The sequence below is a fragment of the Buteo buteo genome, chromosome 10, assembly GCF_964188355.1.
Source record: "Buteo buteo chromosome 10, bButBut1.hap1.1, whole genome shotgun sequence".
Classification (NCBI taxonomy): domain Eukaryota; kingdom Metazoa; phylum Chordata; class Aves; order Accipitriformes; family Accipitridae; genus Buteo; species Buteo buteo.
Window position 1 is genome coordinate 28,049,984 of NC_134180.1, and position 19,249 is coordinate 28,069,232.

Consider the following 19,249-nt stretch of genomic DNA (forward strand, 5'->3'; position numbering starts at 1 on the left):
ATCCTGTACATTCCAGTAAAACATTTAGCAATTAACTTAATCCATGAAAAGTGTAATTTAACCTTATTTTGCTGCTCTGCAACAGAACGAAAGAATTTTTATAACATCTCTACAGGAGTTTCAACACACTCTGTGCAGTTTCATTATATTTTAAAGGCTTGTAACAGTAATTGATATAGCCCCCTGAAGTTTTAACGCATTTAAGAAATATAATAACCCCAAAAGTTGTTCACTGTAGTTAACAAATAGCATTCAATATTTACCTCTTTTTCACATGGGTTTTATTGGAAAGGAGACAGAGAATCAAGACAAATCACATTCCTCTCTTGCAAAATACCTTAAATTCGTTGGAACAGTGCAGGTTTTGATTTTTAAAATATTCAGTTCTATCTCAGAAACCACTATAAATTTGAACTGTTCTTGTCCCAAGACTTTTTGAGTCTTAAAATTGTGACACATTGCAAAAAACATAGAACATTAACTGAAGCATTCAGTCATCTGAAAAATCTACTGGAATGTCTAAATCTCAGCACTCAGAACAAGGACATCTATTCATCAGAGAGCAGTGGTTACTTAGGGATAAACTGTTGAAGACTGTGCCTTGCCTTGACTTGGTATTTGCATAATCAAGTCCTGAACCAAGATAAACAAAGACATCCTTACGCTGTCAAATTAATTTCTCAAGTTTCTTTTTCACACTTTCTCTTTCATTTTATACTAAACATACTTCACCAAGCATGATCAGACAGTCCAGTAATATATCCACATGGGATTGAAGGTATCCTGCAGCAGTCTAACAGCACCTGAGTTGCTGATCTGATTAATTAAATGTGGAGGTCAGTCTTCTCAGCTGGCATACAACAGTGTAGCTCTGTGAAACCGACTTGATTTGCAGCAGCTGAGGGGCTACCCCAAAACAGTGAATGTCATCTCTGCAAACTCATCTCTCATCAGTTTTGTAATAATTAATAACAACAATAATATTTTATGCCTATTTAATAGTAATAGGATTTCAAAGAAAATTTCAAGCTGGGCAATAATCAAACTCAGAAAAGTAAAAGGAAGCTAGGTACTTGCACAGAACCCACTGGGATTTCTATACTACAATATATGCTAAAATGACTTATGCTGTGATTTCCATTTTCCAACATTAATCATTAACGTCTTTATAAAATATCAGTAAATATTTACCTAAAAGATGGCTTAGAGTCCCTTCTATAGGTGTAAGTGGATGAAACATAAATAAATAGGGTCAGGATGCATCTGTTGAAAAGCTGACAATGTTTACAGTCCCTAGAGCTTATGCCATTAAGGTCGTCTTAGTTAAGTATCAGATGACCATCTCTCTAAACACCCAGAAATCGCTTCAGTTTTGATTCTCCCCTATTCTCCAAAGAACATGTGTAAAACATGGGTCTTAGCCTCAAAGCCATTTGTAGTCCCACAGCATAGCCTTGTTGCTATAGATCTGGTGCTAGGAGCTACATGATGGCCCCCACTTTTCACACCCTTCATAATCCAGCACCTGAACCCCTCTGGCATGGCCATGGCAGGTGATGTGCAAGGCACACTTAACTTGTGCAGCTGTGGAGGTCATAGCGACCCCTGACAGATGCATTCCCCAGTAGCTACCAAGTGTTCTGCCTTATGAATATGTCTAGAGGTAGTAAGAAATGCAGCTGGTATTCTCCTAAGAACTGATAAATTTGGAGCCTCAGTGACTCAAGTAAATCGCCCCTATCTGCTTTGAGATCCTTTTTTTAAATATACGTGAATTAATGTTAGATTGAATCTGACCTTTCTTTAACCATTTCCAGCTGCCTTTGCTGGTGGCAGCTTGAAGCACAGCTCAAGTGCAGCAGTTGTAGCATGCAGTGACACACAGATCTTGCTGTGAAATCTCACAGCAGGAATACTTCTTATTACTATATTAAGTGATTTACAACTTAATAGCTCTTTAACTAGATCAGTTTTGCAATATTTGCCAGCATGACTGTGTCAGATAATATCATTTCTCTTTTGGCAGACACTTAGTACTAGTGTGACCGTACTGGCTTTTGCTGGAACAGCTTATTGTGCTTGAATGATTGGTACAAGCAGCACTGGCTAAAGAATGTTTTGCTTAAATTAACTCAGTTATGTTAAAGGGTTTTACTAATACTTGGTACAGGTCTGGCCTATGCCTTTCATTCCTCCTTCTCTTTTGCTCGGACTAAGGCACTGACACATATTCTTTTCCTTGTCATTGTTCTTACTATTGTTTATGCTACAGCAGCTCCTAGAGGCTTTGAGTATGTAGAGAATGAAGAGAATCTAACAGAGACACAAGTATCGCTGTATATTAATAAACATTCATAATTGTTCCATCTTAATATGAATAGTTGCTAAAAGAAAGGATAATTCAGATGAGGTTATTGTTTTGGGCAGGGTCCTTGTCCAACCATAAGGCAAGCCTAAAACTTAGATTTAAGACTATGTGCATTGTAGGCACTATAAGCTGGGGAAAAGCAGCTGTTCCTTCTCCTCTTCTCCTCCCCACTGCATCATCCTAAATACGAAAATGAATGATGCCACTTATGATGAGGAAATAAGGGCATAACTTCTTGAATATGAAGGAAGCCTGCAATATCACTGTTAAACAATGAGCATAACATGTTCTGGCTGAAAATTTACACTGTTCTAATGGAGCTAATAAATGCCTAGCAGATACTCATAGAGTAAAGTGGATCAGTTAGTTTTTTACAACCACCCATAACATTATTTACAATGCTTTCATGATCGTTCGTCCCTTGTAGTACTTGTAACATGCATATAATGCTGGCACAAGGTATAGCACATTATATATTAATACTTTGTGTGACTTCTAATGTTCCCTTAACATCAAAAGCAATTGCATAAACAAGTAACCAGACAACCCCACAATTCTAACAGGAATATTCACGTGTTAACAGAGTATGGTACTTTAACAATAATAACTAATAATTTACAGCTTTACCAAAACCAATATCACATTTTCTTCTATGTATGTATTGCGGCATTTTGTGATTTAAAAAATACATAAATGTAAAAGCAGAGATGTTCACCTATAACTGTTGCATTATATCTCAATTTCTTTTAGGGGCCTCAGGGACCTCAGGGCCAGCCAGGACCACCTGTAAGTGCATAAAAAATATGCCTGTATTTTTCCATTGTGATTGCATTATATAAACATGTGAAGCACCTAATATCTTGTTTCTCCCATTCTCTAGGGACCACCTGGACCACCAGGACCAAGAGTAAGTTCTGTAACAACCATAACGTACAATACAGTCCTTTTTTGGAAGTTAAAATAGCAGGATCCTCTTCAAATGCATTGCTTCTGCCATCACTGCACATGAAATGCAAATACATTTTTCTACAACTTCCATCACTACAGTAATACATTTTTTGAACCTTCCATCTTACCCTGTCAGTTCTGTTCTGCATGCTGTTGAGCCCTCAACAGGCAATGCTCATGGACATGGTCATACTTTTGACATGGGTTAACTCCATCACATTCTGAAAGGTATTTCTCCTGTTCTGTACTTGAACACTCTGAAAGATAGCAACAGAAAATTTTGTGCTATTTCTGGCCCAGATGTTCTCCCTATATATATACACACACAGAGATTTTGTTTGTTAAGGGATTGTGCCAATTAGGACAGACTCAATATCTGACGTGTCCTAAAGCTGTAATGGTATATGTAATCTGAGAACAAATTGCAAGAACTAGATGCTTGTGTGGGTGACTTAATTCTTTAAAAATAAACAAACCTGTTGTCTGCGTGTAGTATATACCTCACACAAAGTGTAGAGAATGAAGATACGCAAGAAACGGGCTTCCTCCTTCAAAGGAAGGTCAGTCTTGGTATTTGTTCATGCATCATGAAGACTACTTTGATCTGTCAGCTGCTGATGGCTGATTGAGATATTCTTTGTGTGCTTCTCTGTAAAGGAATAACACCTTTTCACACTTACCTGGATTGGTTTTCTTAAGTATATAAATTAAATGGCTGGGACAAATAAGCTGGGACATTGGTCTGTGACAACTATTATAATATTTTTGTTCCAGGAGTATGATCATTAAATTGGGTATGGGGATACTAATAAAAATCAGATATGCTTTTTCTGTATGCATGCTTGCATTCTTTGGAAATGGAAGGGAGGATCCTATTTTAAAAGTGTTTACAATGAATTATTTTCTAAAATGACAAAATAACAAAGCTATCATGTATGTTGCTACAGTGCTCAAAGAATTTACCACCTGCATTTTAGAATATTCCTGTTCATCTTTTTATATTCTGAAATATCTTTTTTTCAGAAACAAGTGGACATCAATGCTGCTGTTCAAGCTTTGATTGAGTCAAATGCTGCACTGCAGATGGAGGTAATATATTTGAATATATTGTCATACAAGATATGCAATTATATCAGGGCTTCTTTACAAAGACTTAATTTAAAAGGAATCATGGATAGCAAGTAATTACTGCAGAATATAATTAAACATGCTAGAATTTATAGGATACAATTGAAATGAAGTTAAGAAAAACAGCAGCATTTCAACTTTTTTTGTCATCATTGGCAGTAATGGAAGTTTACTGCCTACCACACATAGCAGACTGTATCTGTTCAGCCACAGATAATAGTGGCATTTAGGCCTTGATCCAAAAAATACTGACATATATGCAAATGTGTGGTCCCATTGATTGCAAGAAAATTCCTTACATGGGTGAAGTCAAATACACTTGCATATATTTTCTAGGTTAAGGGTAAGAGTAGATTTCACTGTTTGAAATCTGAAACTGCGAAGTATACAATAAAAATCCTGTATCCACATTTTATGTCAACATGTCATAATGACGTATTTGCATGATCTTAACCTTCCTGTAACTTCACTGCTCTGATAATTTTAATAAAACGTACTAATTTGTTTATTGGAATATATTATTTTTACCCTGCTTTATATGGCTGATTGCATGCATTAGAGATACTTTGCTTCTGTCTGGCTATTCAAAGGCCATTTGACATTTACTGCATATACTGTTGTTGTGATACTTCTTTGTGGTAACACATTTGCTAATGGCCCTTGACAGAAATACCAGAATACTGAAGTAACTTTACTAGATCACAGTACAGAGATATTCAAAACACTACACTACCTTAGCAATTTACTGCACAGCATCAAGAACCCTCTTGGCACACGGGATAACCCAGCACGCATCTGCAGGGATTTGCTTAACTGTGAACGTAAAGTGTCAGATGGTAAGTGTCCACTTTCATTAAAGCTTAAACACAACTAGGCTCTGAAATGTGTTGCTTCCAAATGTTACTTTCTACATAAAAATTCTAATGTGTAGGGTTTTTTTATTATATTCTATTGCAGTGTGCCTGTCACAGCTATCTTTATTTAAGATAAAATTTCTGAATTTTAAAGATGAAAGTATGTAGCTATCTAATATTATAGAGATATTAGAGACAGATTGTGTATGTAAGTAAACAAAAGCATCCAGAAAAATTGAAACTGAATCCAATTTTGTGATTAAAAGTTTCCCAAGTATTTGTAGCTAATCTTGCAATGAATTTTGTGTGGATCAGATTCTAGATTCCTAGTGAGAAAATTGTATACAATACACTATTAGTGTCAGATACACTGACAGTTGTTGTATCCCAGAAGATCCTGAATGAATATTTCAAATAAAAAATAATTATTTAAACCTGTAATGTCAATACTGTGACATAATTCAGTTTCTGAGTGGCTAAGAAAATAAAAAATACCTGTAAGTATCCCTTTTATCAAGTATTAGCATTATGAAGCTGAGAAGGAAATGAGAAACGAAGTTAGAGGTTACAGGGAAATCACTGTTCCATGGCATATTTAAGGATGGATCAATTCTTTAAGACTCTAGCAGAGATGAGCCTAACCCTTATTAGAACTGTGCTCTCCTAAATAAATCTCAATCCTTTAGGGCCACAGAGGTCACTGACACAGTCCTCCAGAAGATGACACACACACACGTAAATTGTAGAGCACAAGCTCACCTATATTTAATATTAAGGGAAGCTAAATCCTAATATAATTTGCATGTGGCCTATTTCTTTTATTGGACCAAATCCCATGGATTCACAATGGCAAGTACTCCTTATTACCATCATTAGGATACGTCATGTAGAAGTGTCTGATGGGAGAAAGATAGTGGAGAAAGAAATGGTCTTCAGGATGCTGTGAGAGGATGAGAATTTAGATTGATATTTTCATTCCTGAAAATATTAGCTATATAAAACCAAGCCAAACAAAAAAAGTTAAGTTTTAATACAGAAAGAGCAGACTAGAAATACCATTTGTTCTCACTATTTAGCTGTGGAAAGAGAAAACATTTTTGAAATTATGACAGTATTCAAGTCATTGTATATGTAATCAGAATCGAATGGTTATGACAATTTTGCTCAGTGTCTGCTATTAGTAGAATTATAATAGTGAAAAGAGTTTCATATTCCTTTTCTTTCATTTCCTAGTGAAGCTGTGGTGATAATATATCTAATACTTGCCAAAAAGTATGAATATCTTTAGCAAATTGTTTAGTAACAATTGTATTTTGGTTTTATTTACCATCTGGGATTATATACTAATAGGAAAATACTGGATTGACCCAAATATTGGATGTCCTTCTGATGCTATTGAAGTTTTCTGCAACTTCACTGCAGGTGGTCAGACATGTTTAACACCGCTGTCTGTGACAAAGGTATGCATTGCTTCCAGAGAGACTGTATCTGTGCTGGAACTCTGAACAAATGAATGCTTATTTACTTAACTCATGAGAAGATGTTAGATTTCCGGGGGTTTTTTATGTGCATCTTTGTGGAAGGACATGACAATATTAATGTAACTCTCACTTTGTTCATTTACTCACCTTTCATGCTGATAGAATTATTTTGTTATGCTTTATACTTTTCTATACAAGGCATAAAAATAAGCCTGAAATGCTTCTAAGCTACATTAGTAACTCATCTCTCAGGGTGTCTAAGTGTAGAGATGCTGAGGTCATTGTAATGGGAAGGAAGAAAATTATGACTATTTTTCAACACTTAGTTACTTCTAAATGTCATTAGGCAGAGACTGTTTCCTTTGTGTCATTAGTCCATGCTCCTCCTTAAATGTAGTTCTTAAACCCTTGGGAACAGAAGTTTTATATTTGTGGAGTTTTGCATATAGGCTGTAGTCATTGAAGAGCATCAGAAATACCATAAAGTTCCCATACACATTCCTACATTTGGAAGATCCCTGAATATGATCTAGTCTTGGAGAAGTTCTTGTTGAGTAATGAGTAACTATATATTTTCTGTCTAAAATCAAAGTATGCTTATGATTTTTTTTTTTATTTATTTTTAATGGGATGTAGGTATTGCCAGAACCTGTGGTCTAAGAAGACTAAACAGCAGGATGATGTGGCTGCAGTTAAAACACTGCTGCTGATAATATCTTTGTTTGAATAACAAAAACATTTGTTTCGGTTTCCGTATTTAAAAATAGTGTTTTCTGCCCAGCTGTGTTTCAACAATTTTGTAAGCATTAGCAAATATTTATACTGAAGCTTTGAAAATGTCCTATGAAAGCTTCTGTTTATAGTAATCACTATAATAGAACCTAACAGCTCTCCTGAAAAATACAAATTGTGTTCTTTGGCACTGATCCCAATGTATAAACATGTATACATGGTCCCATGCCTGAACACCACACATGTATGTGTATATCACTTTGTGTTGCTATGGCCATTCAGCATAGTCCAGCTATAAGTCTAATGATGCATTTCTCTTGGAACTTAGCTGGAGTTCGGCGTCGGAAAAGTACAGATGAACTTCCTTCATTTACTGAGCTCAGAAGCAACCCATAGCATCACAGTTCATTGTCTGAACACACCGATGTGGGGATTAAATAAAGCAGGTGGCCAGAAAACATCTGTTAGCTTCAAAGGATGGAATGGTCAGATATTTAAAGCCAATACGCTACTTGAACCAAAGGTGCTTACGGATGAATGCATGGTAAATACTTTTTAGCACTAGCATTATTAAAGTCATAATGGAGTTACTGTTTAGGCATTATTAACTTTCTGCAAATAAATAACAATCATTCAGGTTCACATCCCTTGAAGCTTACTTCTTACCTTGTTCTGCATATGTCTCTATATGCCAAACTTTTGATATTGAATTCAACATCTATCCAAACGTAAAAGCAATTGCAGTAATACACGGTATCTATACTTGCTGTTTGCATTGAGTGTCATGTATTTCAAGACTCTACTAAGACACTTGAGAGAGATCAGAAACAGAAATAAGGAGGTCCTCCAGGAAACTTTAGGAACAGTTACTCTGAAAATGAAAATTCAGGCTTCAGTAAGAGTTCTGTTGAGGTTATCTAACACAAAATCTCAGGTTCAGTCAGGCTGGAAATTTTTTTTTTTTTTTTGACAACTAAATATCTTTAAATTCATTGACTATGAGTCAATTGTTTGGTTTTTAATAAAATAATGATGATTAGAAATGGACTCCATGGCTAACTAAAACATTAAATCATATTTGTATTCAGGAAAAATTGGAAGAGCTTATTAATTTTCTAATGCTTATTAGATTACTCCACTCACCAAGATGTGAACTATTAGGTAAATGTCTTGGTAGAACACTATGAAATATAGCAGCCAAGCATGTTACACTTTTAGTATTTTATAGCTCTACTTTCATTTACAATAATGTCAAACACGTGACATTGGTTCCATACGATGTGGGGGTGTCAAGTGAGATTTTTAATCTCAAGACAGAAAGAAAGTGGTTTTATTGAGACACTTTGAAGCTGTTATGCTTCCAACCTTCTAGTTGTCATGCTAGTGAGATGCTCTAGCCTGTGTCATGCAGATAAAGTAGGGCCATTGAAGCCCCTTCCCCCCGCTTCCCAGGTCTGTTTCGGACTGTTTTAATCCCTGAGAAAAATTAAGGCATACAGTGATGGCTATTGAGAAGTGCCATTTTTCTGTGAGGTTCTACAAGGTCTGTCGCTCTTTCTGTAGGAAACTATGCACTGTACAGATCTGCTGCAGAATCTCACACAATTCCTTCTCTGCAAGGGTTTCGCTTTTCAGTGCTGTCCACTGTACTTGATGGTTTTTAAGAATGGAGTGATTGCAAACATCAAGACACTCCCAGCCTCAGACAGTGTTATAGTGTAATTTTATAATTTTTATGAGGTATCTTTTTTTACTGCAATTTTTAAAGGATTAGAATAAACAATACAAAGTTCATGGCAAAAATGGAGCCCTCATTCCCCGTGATTATTCTTCAAGGGCCTACAAAGTCATTCAAGTGCCTATGGAGTTCATAACCTGAGACCTACTGTTCAGATTTGAAGGTGAATTTAGCAAGAAATCTAGGAGTCTATACAAGCCCAGGACTGCTTGCAAAGTGATAGGCGCTCTGCTTTGAGCTGTGTTGCACTGTGTCTGCATCCGTTCCAGCTGTATTCCATGCTGGGCTTTTTTTACAGTTACAGTTTTGCCAGGAGTGTGCATGGTATTGCATGGGAGAAATGGCATTTGTTAAATTACACAGCTTCATTAGGAATTGCTGGGAGAAGAAATGTTTCTGTACACTTCTCCTCCTCCTCTCACTCTATAACCACAATTTCCATTTGTGTTTTGACGCTTATCTTTGATATGAATCTAATATTCCGTTGCTGTATGTTGCAGATTGAAGATGGCAGCTGGCATAAGACACGGTTCTTTTTTCACACTCAGGACACTAATCAGCTTCCAGTTGTTCAAGTTAACGCTCTTCCTCATCTCAAACCAGGACAGCAGCACTTCATAGAAAGTGGTTCCGTGTGCTTTCTTTGAGGTTTCTATCTTGGGGTTTTTTGCATCCACATGGAATTGCTTCATAGATTGAATGCAAAAGTAATGATCCATTACAGGCAAAATTACTAGGAAACTGAAGAATCATTTTAAAAGGTGTTGGTTAAAGAACCTCAGGAAGAAAAAGACTTCCTCCTATGGAGAAATGGCATTGAAAAGGAAGAGACAGACAAGACTACAACAATTTTCATAAAGTAATTTGTTGGTGCTTTCTTGCATAATTTCCTGGAACTGAATATCTGAACACGGAATTTTTCAGGACCTCTAGTGTTCTTAGCAATATCTTTAACAGCACTGCAAAGGAAAAAAAAACAACATCCTGAGGAAAGCTGGAGACATACAACACTAAGGAGCAATACTGGCTAATGCTCCTAAACGTGCAATAGCTTGTATATGAAAAGCAAATTATGCCACAGTACAATACATCTTCTTTTCTTAAACATTGTTTTATTATAGTCCTGTGTGGACGCATACATCTTAACAGATGGCACACTACCTCTTTTGTGTTTCCTGTCCATATTGCCTTGGTGCTCTTCATAACACAAGGTGCTTGTGGCCTTAGCAGACGTTATTTGAGTCCCTTTTTATCTTTCAGACTGTATGTGCTGGTTACATCAGGATATGTTTCTGTTGTAAAGGTACTTATTTTGAATCATTGGTCACATACTTCACTACAATGAAAACATTATTTATGTGGATTTCTTGTTTAAAATATTTTTGTGTACTGTTGTGGAAATGGTATATGAGACAGCACGTTGTATATGATGCATATAGTCAGAACAGTTAGCTTTACAGCCATTGTAAAAATTGTTGTAGAAGAGCTTCCTACAGTAGTTTTGAGGTTTAGATTCTTTATTTTAATTAACAATTCTATTGCCAAAGGCATCTTAAGATGATACATTTTGTATATATTTTGTAACTTGTGAAAAAAAAAATCTACTACAGTATGTCTTCTGAATGGCTGTTGTTAAATTATAATCAGCGTTTAATCAACCTAGAAATTCCATTTTTGCAAAGTTATTAGATAATTTTTTTTAATTAAGCCTAAAATGTTCAACCATCTTTTTTTATTAAAAAAAGAACAATTTTACCATTGGGAAAAGCATTCTTTATAACGATACGCCTCTATCTATTATCAATCCAAAGTGTGCTCAGTAGTACATGGCAAGATGATACCAGACTATACTGGGGAGCAGGGGAGTGTTCAAACAACTTGTTTAACTGTCTTGATCCACAGGAAATCACACTTACCAAAGTATAATAAAATGAGCTTCTAAGCTATGTGTTTGTCTTTTACTATTCTGTTTTGCATTGTATAGTTCATTCTTAGTAATGACTAAAGTCCTCAAGAAGAAGGGTACTTGTTAGGTGGCAATGCTGTGGAATATTGTGAGATTGACAGTGTTTACTTTTTACAAGGTAATGTACATGTACATCCCATTTTACATTTTATATCAAAGCATCAGTTTTGTTCCCTATGAGGAAATCTGGTAAAACTAAAGGCAAAGCAAGATTACAGAGTGATGATAAAGGTTAGAGAAAATGTCTTGCTTTTTGCGTCTTCAAGATCATTATACTCTAACAGTATCACTTGACATTTGCTCTTAGTTTGGCTGTGGAGCTGATGTTGTGACAAATGTTTTGGGGGTTTTGGATTGTTTTGGTTTTTGTTTGTTGGTTTTTTTTTTTTTGTAAGAATGTAATCTTTTAGAAAATGTTCTGCTTCATATATGTTTTTATTAGTCTCATTGCCCTACTTTTGGAAGTTCTTTATAGCCTATATTTAAGGTTTATATTAGCATATCTCAGAAATTCTCTCTCCTAAAAACAAAGAGCTCAAAGTATTGTAAGACTGCTCAGATGTAAATATGTTGCATCTCTGTAACTGAGGTAAAAATGCACAGCCCATGCAGACAGCACAATGAATTTGTGCAGTGGGACACTGACAGATAATAATGTACCGTGTCACTTGAGTTGGAGGTTGCCAGAAACATTTGGCTGAAAGCATCCTGAGTGACAGTATACTTGTATACAGTGCAGTGTGTGTTTTGGAAAGCCTCTTGTATGCAGGCATCTTTACTGGAGCTCCCACGGGCATTCGCAGATGTCATACAATTTCGTCCCACAATGTTAACAAGTACCTGTACCCTGCAATTAATTTTTCATGGTTGCTTAGGTGGTCGCCTACTTTGTTACCCTTCTTTAGAGTAAGGTAAATTTAGAGCAAAATTTTAGAGCAAGCCCTGAGCTAGATTACAAGAGTCTTTGTCAGAATCCTTTTATCCCTTTTCCTTTTCTTGTTATTTTTCATGGTTAAAAATCCATTAAAAAGCACCTGGGAAGCGGGGCTTTGGAACAGTCTAAGGCAGGAGGGATAAAGCCTGAAGGACGCTCTCAGCGCCGCAGGCAGCGGGCCGACTCCCGCCTAACGCCAAGGCCCGGCGGCGGCAGGGCCCCGCGGCCCGCTGAGGCCGCCGCCAGCCGAGGGCCGCCAGGCGGCGCCGCTGCCCAGGAAAGGCCGGGGCCGGGCCCGCCCCGGCCAGGCCCCGTCGGGCACCGCGTGGGGAGGCGGCGCCGCGCAGCCATGGCGGAGCTGGGAGGCCCGGAGAGCCCTCGGCGGCGGGCGGGCGGGCGGAAGATGTCCCTGCAGAGGTAGGGACGCGGGCAGGGTGCGGGAGCGCCCTCAGGCCTCCTGCAGAGGCTCGCGGCCGGCTGGGCTTCGGGAGCGCCTTCCTCGGGCTCCGCCAAAACTCGGGGCCGCCGAAGGGAAGGGCTGCGCCGCGGCCTCTCCTCGCGCAGCGCCGCCGCCGTGGGCCTGCCACGGGGGCTCCGCGGGCCGGGCCTGCTGCGGGCCCCCCGGGGGGCGCCGGTGCCCTGGGGAGGGCAGGCGGCCGAGGTGCGCGGCATCGCTGCCCTGCAGGCCCCGCGCCTTCTGTCTCCTCTGTGCGTGTGGAGGGGAGTAGCCTTCTCCGCGAGGGGCGTTAGCGCTGCGGGACGGGGCGGTTTCGTTCTTTCAGGAGCGAGGGGACTGTTGTGGGCGCGGGGTGGGCTTTGCCCTAGGTAGCAGGGTCTGCTTTTGCCTGCTAATTGGGGTCTGCAGGCGGGTGACGCGTCGCGGAGTTTTCACTGGCGTTGCAGGTGAACTGCCAACGTGCATTGGGCACGGTGGAGATATAGAAAAAAAGGAATCCTTGTTCAGAGTGATTCCTGTTTCTGTTTTGCAGTGTACGAAACGCTATTTTTCTGTTTCTACAATGCTTCGTGCTGCCGGTATACAGAGCCACCTTCTCGTCAGGAGATGGTACTGCTGAGCTTGTCCTTCACATCTCCCCTATCCACTGGCAGCAAGCGTGTGGTGGGGAGAGGAAGAAAAATACTTTGAGGTTTACGTTTTTGCTTTAGTAGTTGGAAGTGGTGGGTATGTGCCATTCTTGAAAACTGTACTGATGTGGGGGAGGGTTATTTCCCTTCCCCATTTGTCGGAGTCAAAATAAATGAAAACTGATGGTTGCTTTGGTTAATGTATCAAGAACTTTTTCCTAAGAATAACAGAAACATCTGTTGTAATAGCCAGTTACAAAGCAGAAGGTTGTATTTGTAGAGGAAATTTTTTTTTTATGAGATAATATTTGTTAGCTATATTCCTAAAGCTTACACGTTGTCCCTGAGAGGTTCCCTGACTTTGGGGTTTCCACTGCTAACAGCTAGCAGAAGTTTTGCTGATGATATTGTCATGGTTCTTCTGTTTTGTTGAAAAAATGGGGTGCAGTTTTCAGGTTTTATTGTGAATTCTCGACATTTATTTTCTATCTGCCTAAAACTGGGAGCATTATCAGCCAACATAGTATAATGTACATTACAGGTGACGTAAGTGGGGAAAGCACTGATACAACCAGGCCACAAAGCATAAACTGATACAGCCTTGCTATGCTTCCAACTCTGCACTTAGTATGGGTTTTTTCTCTTTCTTTAGAGCATCTGCGCTGTGTTTTAATATAGGTAAGACCCCTGTACATGTTTGGAGGCATTTCCCAGAGTTTGCATTATTTTGTCTGCTACCTTATCTGATCTAGGGTATTTGTATTTTTTCTTTCTTCTTTCAAGGTTCATATAACTTTTCCTGAAAATGCCGATTGATGACATAGCGCCCGGTTGTCGAGCAGGCACCTTCCCAGACCAGACAGGCACAAAGATACTGCTTTATTAAGAGCTACTTTTTACTTTTTTTTCAGATGCGAAACATGCAGCAAAGAGGAAGCTAAGTACAGATGTCCACGATGCATGAAATATTCGTGCAGGTATCTATTATCTGAATTAAATTGGTTTGGTTATTTTCCTCGCTCGTGTTGAATGGCATGTTAATGTTTTTCTTTTTGTCGTTTCAGTCTATTGTGTGTAAAGAAGCATAAGCTTGCACTGAGCTGTAATGGAATCAGGGATAAAACAGCATTTGTCTCTGTAAATGAATTTACTGACTTGAACCTTTTGAGCGGTAAGAATATTCCTTGTGCTTGTTAAAATTCATTGTTTTTACTAGGTTAGCACTACATTTTTCCTTGTTCTTTTACCTTTAGATTATCGTTTCCTGGAAGATGTAGGAAGGACAGCTGATGCTGCTGCTCGACATCCTACTATGCATAGTCCAGCAACAAAAAAACTTGTAAGTTTTAAATTCGCAGCTTGGCCAGTTGGGGATAGGGTTGACTACCTTTGAATTCCCACTGAGGCAGTCCCAATCCAGATTTCAGAGCTGATACCTCTCTTATGAAAGTGTGAATGACCCTGAATTTCAGAGCCAGAAATCAAAAGAAGTCTTTCTAGGTTTCTGTAATAGTAGTATTGATGGCTACGTCCAATTGCTTAGAAGAATAGATTGGTAACAGTGTACATTCTTAAAACTGATGCATGACCACTCTTGCTGTTTGATGATAGATGTGTGTTAAGAAAGCCTGAATGTTTCCTTCCACCTCCACAACCTTTTTGTATTTTTAACTACAAAATTCCCAGGTAAACAGTGGATTTATTAATTGCCTAAAAATTATTATGTGCTTCCCCATATACCAAATTAAGGCAACTGGAGTTCTGCAAAGAATAAATTTAAGCAACAGTGAAGTAAAAGGCAGCCTTCTAAGGGCGAGAGGAGATTTTTGTGAAACTGCTCTAATTCCAGTAAAGCATTAACGAGATCACAGAAATGTATGGCATTTCCTGAATGTCCTATGACGATAAACTGCAAAGACCAAGATCAAGAAGGGAAAAATTAAAAAAAAAAACAACTAAACCCAGAAAAACAAAATCCGCTCCAAAATATTTCATCTCATTCATATGTTACTGAAAGGCGTCAAGGCCATGTTGTTTTCCAGTCTTGTGAAGATATCTTTAAATACAGCACTAAACTTAGTTGGCAAGAACTCATGTTGATGACAAAGTAAATTCAGAATACTCCAGCTTTCTCTCAGGCTGAAGTCATACTCTGTGTGTACTTACCACTGTGATGCCTTGAAAATGTGCACTGAAGATGGTGAGATGCTACATAGGTAGTAGCTTTTAGGGAGTGATACTAGGCATGTTTAGGGGATGATACCCTTAGTGCTACCTTCAAATTGGAATTTGTCAGAGTGGCTGACATGGTGCATGTGCATCCCTTCTGCTAATGGGGTTGTAGCCCAAAAAATAGCTCCGTGAGTAGTATTACACCCACAAAGGCTGGCAGTGGCTTTCACAATATGTAACTATAAAGAGGTTGTTGGCATGTTGTTTTTTAACCTTGGAGAAACTTCACCTGAAAATGTTTCAGGTAGTTTCTAGGCTTACTTTATTAACTTTATCATTCGTGATGTTTGTTTTTTTTTTAAAAAGCCAAAGAAAGTACTTCATTAAATATGGCCTTTTCTACAATTTTCCCATAATCCCTGTCAACATTACTCTTTTACTGTTTAACTTTCAGGTTTTGAATATATTATTCAGATTTTTTTTTTAAATTGGTTTTATTTTTTCCTAGTTATGTTGCTTGAGAAACAAAGCTCGAAAGTGTAATATTGACCTGAGAACGCTGCCTGTTGGATTTACAAAAAGAAGAGAAAATTCAACCACCTTCAATTGCATGTGAGTCTTCAGTTGGTTAGTCAGCAATGTTTTGTTTGCACTGAATGCATAATGATGAGAATCTGAATTCATACCAATCTACTTGCTTTTAAAATCTGTTAGATGCATGGGTTTTTTACAAAAGCTATCTAGATTTAATGCTTTGTGCTGCCGGTTTTCATTTTTTAGGCTCATACCAACCACCATTGAATAACAGGAGGAAGAATCAGCACTGTTGTGCTCTTCCATCTTTTAATTAACATTGACTTTTGTTGCTAGAAAAGAAAACACTTCTTTAAAGGTTTATGACAGAGGATTGATGTAGAATGATTGCAAAAATCTCTCTCTCTGAAAAGGCTGATTTTAAGTCTGAAGAGGTGCTTCCAACACAGTTCTTTCTGTTGCATGCCATGTTAGGAGTTGCTGTGCTGGAGGATGTGGATGCTTGATAAGGCACAGTGTAGAGGGACAAGTGTAGACAGACAGATATGAATTCAGGAAAAAGGCTAAGAAGACTTTAAATGTTCTTCCCTTCATCCACTCTCTGGGTTTTCTCTGATATCTGGAGTTTGTATTTCAAAGGATTTTCACAGTAAAAATAAAAAAAAATATTAAAAAAAAAATTACACAGTATTTCATTATGGCAGGAAACAGGTCTGGAGTTCATCTTGGTATCTACTGGGAGCGAATACAAATGCCTTCCGGGCTCCTCACAGTAATCAGCTGTACCAGCTACCCTTGCTGGCTCCTTCGCTTGTTTTCTTCATGGTCTAGGTCTTGGTGGCAAGTTCTGCTCCCAGGGCCGGTTTTTCCCTCTGTTCTGCACGGTGCCGATGGCTGGGCGCTGACTGGCCACCAGGTGTCTCTCTCTGGCAAAGCAAAGACCGGCCTGAAAAACCAACCCCTCCACAGACTTGCCTCTGTCATTTCTTCTGTTCTGGGGCAAAAGCTGAGGGGTTTGGTTTAGCAGAACATAGGGCATAAAATAGATGTAGAAGCGTAACCTTTTAAAGGTACATATTTTACCGGTTCTGCTAGAGAAAACCCAGGGTGGACCAATGGAAAGAAAGAAAATCTGGGGCATTTTCTCCTCCCTCTGCCCCAAATTTATACATCACTGAGGCTGTCTGCTCAGAACAGACCAGGTGGTAGCCCCAAACCTTGCACATGTTAGTCATTTGAGCGGAGGCTGTCTGCTTCTGCACTGACTTGCTTTTTCTTGGCCGCGTGCTCTACCTTTTACAGATACCTTGTGCTAGGCTCATGCTGTTGAAGTATCTCACTCTTAGAGCTGCGTTTATCTTTCCTGGGGAATTTCATTAATGTTGTGGATAAGAACAATATACACATCCTGAAGGAGTACAGGGTATGGAGTAGTCTTTAAGAGCCAGAGCAAGGGCAGAAGGCCCAGGGGTGCTGGGATCAGTAACTAAGAGAAAGACAGAAGAACAGAAAAGGCACAGATACAGGGAGGTTTGACACTATTGGGAAGATCCTGGGCATGGTACAATGCTGTGCTCACAGAAATTTGCCTTCATGTACCATGTTTTTTAGTTCTTTTTCTCTATAAAGCATTTTTGGGTACATACTGAAGTGTAGCTTGCATTGGAAACAAATTAAGCTTTGAGCAGATTATGCTTTCACGCATATCACATGCTTTATGTTGTTTAACCGGAAGCAGATTTAAAAACTAAGAGGATGGGGCAAGGAAGGTGACTTGTTGGCAAATAGACATGGAAATATTTCACAGGCTGTCTGGCAGAATGCCTTACTGTTTTTTGTCAATCATAAAGTCCTGGGGTATTTTGTTGTTGTTGTTGTTGCTGTTTTGGAATGCTAGCCTTTCTGAGACTTTCACATCCAATCAGAAAGAACATGATAACATTGTCTGTTCTTAAGAGGATAGGAAGTAACCATCTCTTTCCTGTAAATGCTGTCCAAGGGTATGGAATGTGCTCAGTGAGTAGTACACAAAGGACGTGTTTCCTCTCTTTTGCTGTTACTGTTATTCATGCAGCAATGGGCTGTTTGAATTCAGTGATGCAGATTAAAAATTAACCTTTAGTTTTGGTTGGTTTGGTTTTTTTTAATTGGCGTGTTTTGCTTGCTCTCCTTAAATGGACTCCTGAGGAACCAAACCTAAGGTTTGATCGAACCAGTGAGTATCAGCCATTTGACACCTATCCCATGTGACTTCATGACACCCACAACATTTTGTTGAATATTACATTCAAATGGGGTAAGGCTGTGCAAATAATTGCATTACATGAGCTTAACACCTGACAGTGGTCAGGGTCTGTTATGTCTACTTTTCCGTAGATCCAAACCCCTTCTCATGCTGTTTGTCAGCCGAGATTTGTAGAGAGGTTGCTCCAGAGGGTGGAGGTTGGAAGCTGCTCAACATGTGCATGGAAAGCTGAGAACAGTCTTCTCTGATGTCCTCTGCACACTCCCCATGCAAGCCAAGCTGTTAGGCTGTACAAGGCAGGAATGAGAGTAATCCAAAACTAGGAAGTACAAGATGTATTCTTGTGTCATCCCCTGCCCCTGCCAACTCTGGAGGACAGATAAGTGGTTGTTTGGATGTGTTAACCAGACTCTTCATTTCCTGGTTTCCATTAGTCTGTTTGCTAAATTTGGTGTTGTGAAAGCATACGTGCCAATGCTGGGCAACACATGGATTAGACTTAACTTGTAATATTGAATATCTAGATAATGGAAGGTTATTAGACAGTAGAGTCTGAGTCCAGTTTGTGAACTCATGGGACACCTGACTTAGAGATGGTTTAGGACACCTTATTTGCAAAATATTTTTAATGTGCTGCTTTACCCTACCTTTTCTATGGTGCCCTTATTTTCCAGTAGAAGTGGTAGTTCCCCTTCTGGACACATGCTGCCATGGAGTTGGGGTGGCCTGCTGGGTAGGGAGCCTTTGGGAGGGAGCAGAGAATGTGACCAGGTTGGGGCAAGGACTGGGGCAGCAACTGGAGAGCTCTAGCCAGCAGGTCAAACGGGAAGAGGGGAGGGAGCTTGCAACTCCATGGCTCCTGGTTCCCTGGCGGGAGATGATGACAGTGGTGAGATGCTGAAATGGGGCAGTGCAGCTCCCTCAGGTCTGCAGCCTGTGCTGCCCTGCTCCGACCCTGCCTGCTGCTTACACCGTCATAGGCATCTCCACCCAGCCTCCTCCCCGCTCTGTTCACACCACCTCCCAGACAAAATCCTTCTTACCTCTCCTCCCCACCAAGAGG

The 19,249-nt window shown here is 39.2% G+C and overlaps 2 protein-coding genes across 9 annotated transcripts in view; both read left to right on the forward strand.

The window, feature by feature from the left end:
* The window catches only part of COL24A1 (collagen type XXIV alpha 1 chain), a 151,542-nt gene extending 139,752 nt beyond the window's left edge, over nucleotides 1-11,790 (forward strand). For 3 of the 5 annotated variants that reach the window (XM_075039085.1, XM_075039088.1, XM_075039087.1), the window contains 7 exons: nucleotides 3,119-3,154; nucleotides 3,249-3,275; nucleotides 4,340-4,405; nucleotides 5,112-5,280; nucleotides 6,649-6,758; nucleotides 7,840-8,055; nucleotides 9,750-11,790. In XM_075039085.1, coding sequence (XP_074895186.1) covers nucleotides 3,119-3,154; nucleotides 3,249-3,275; nucleotides 4,340-4,405; nucleotides 5,112-5,280; nucleotides 6,649-6,758; nucleotides 7,840-8,055; nucleotides 9,750-9,896 — 771 coding nt within the window. In that variant the 3' untranslated portion in view covers nucleotides 9,897-11,790. Of the gene's footprint in view, nucleotides 1-3,118; nucleotides 3,155-3,248; nucleotides 3,276-3,809; nucleotides 3,877-4,339; nucleotides 4,406-5,111; nucleotides 5,281-6,648; nucleotides 6,759-7,839; nucleotides 8,056-9,749 lie in introns of those variants that run through there. The other 2 variants (XM_075039086.1, XM_075039089.1) reach the window with 2 other exon arrangements.
* Nucleotides 11,791-12,445: 655 nt separating this feature from the next.
* ZNHIT6 (zinc finger HIT-type containing 6) overlaps nucleotides 12,446-19,249 on the forward strand; it is a 37,996-nt gene continuing 31,192 nt past the window's right edge. For 3 of the 4 annotated variants that reach the window (XM_075039091.1, XM_075039090.1, XM_075039093.1), the window contains exons 1-5: nucleotides 12,467-12,566; nucleotides 14,147-14,212; nucleotides 14,300-14,406; nucleotides 14,489-14,574; nucleotides 15,916-16,019. In XM_075039091.1, the coding sequence (XP_074895192.1) occupies nucleotides 12,499-12,566; nucleotides 14,147-14,212; nucleotides 14,300-14,406; nucleotides 14,489-14,574; nucleotides 15,916-16,019 (431 nt within the window). In that variant the 5' untranslated portion in view covers nucleotides 12,467-12,498. Of the gene's footprint in view, nucleotides 12,567-13,138; nucleotides 13,333-14,146; nucleotides 14,213-14,299; nucleotides 14,407-14,488; nucleotides 14,575-15,915; nucleotides 16,020-19,249 lie in introns of all 4 variants that reach the window. The other variant, XM_075039092.1, reaches the window with a different exon arrangement.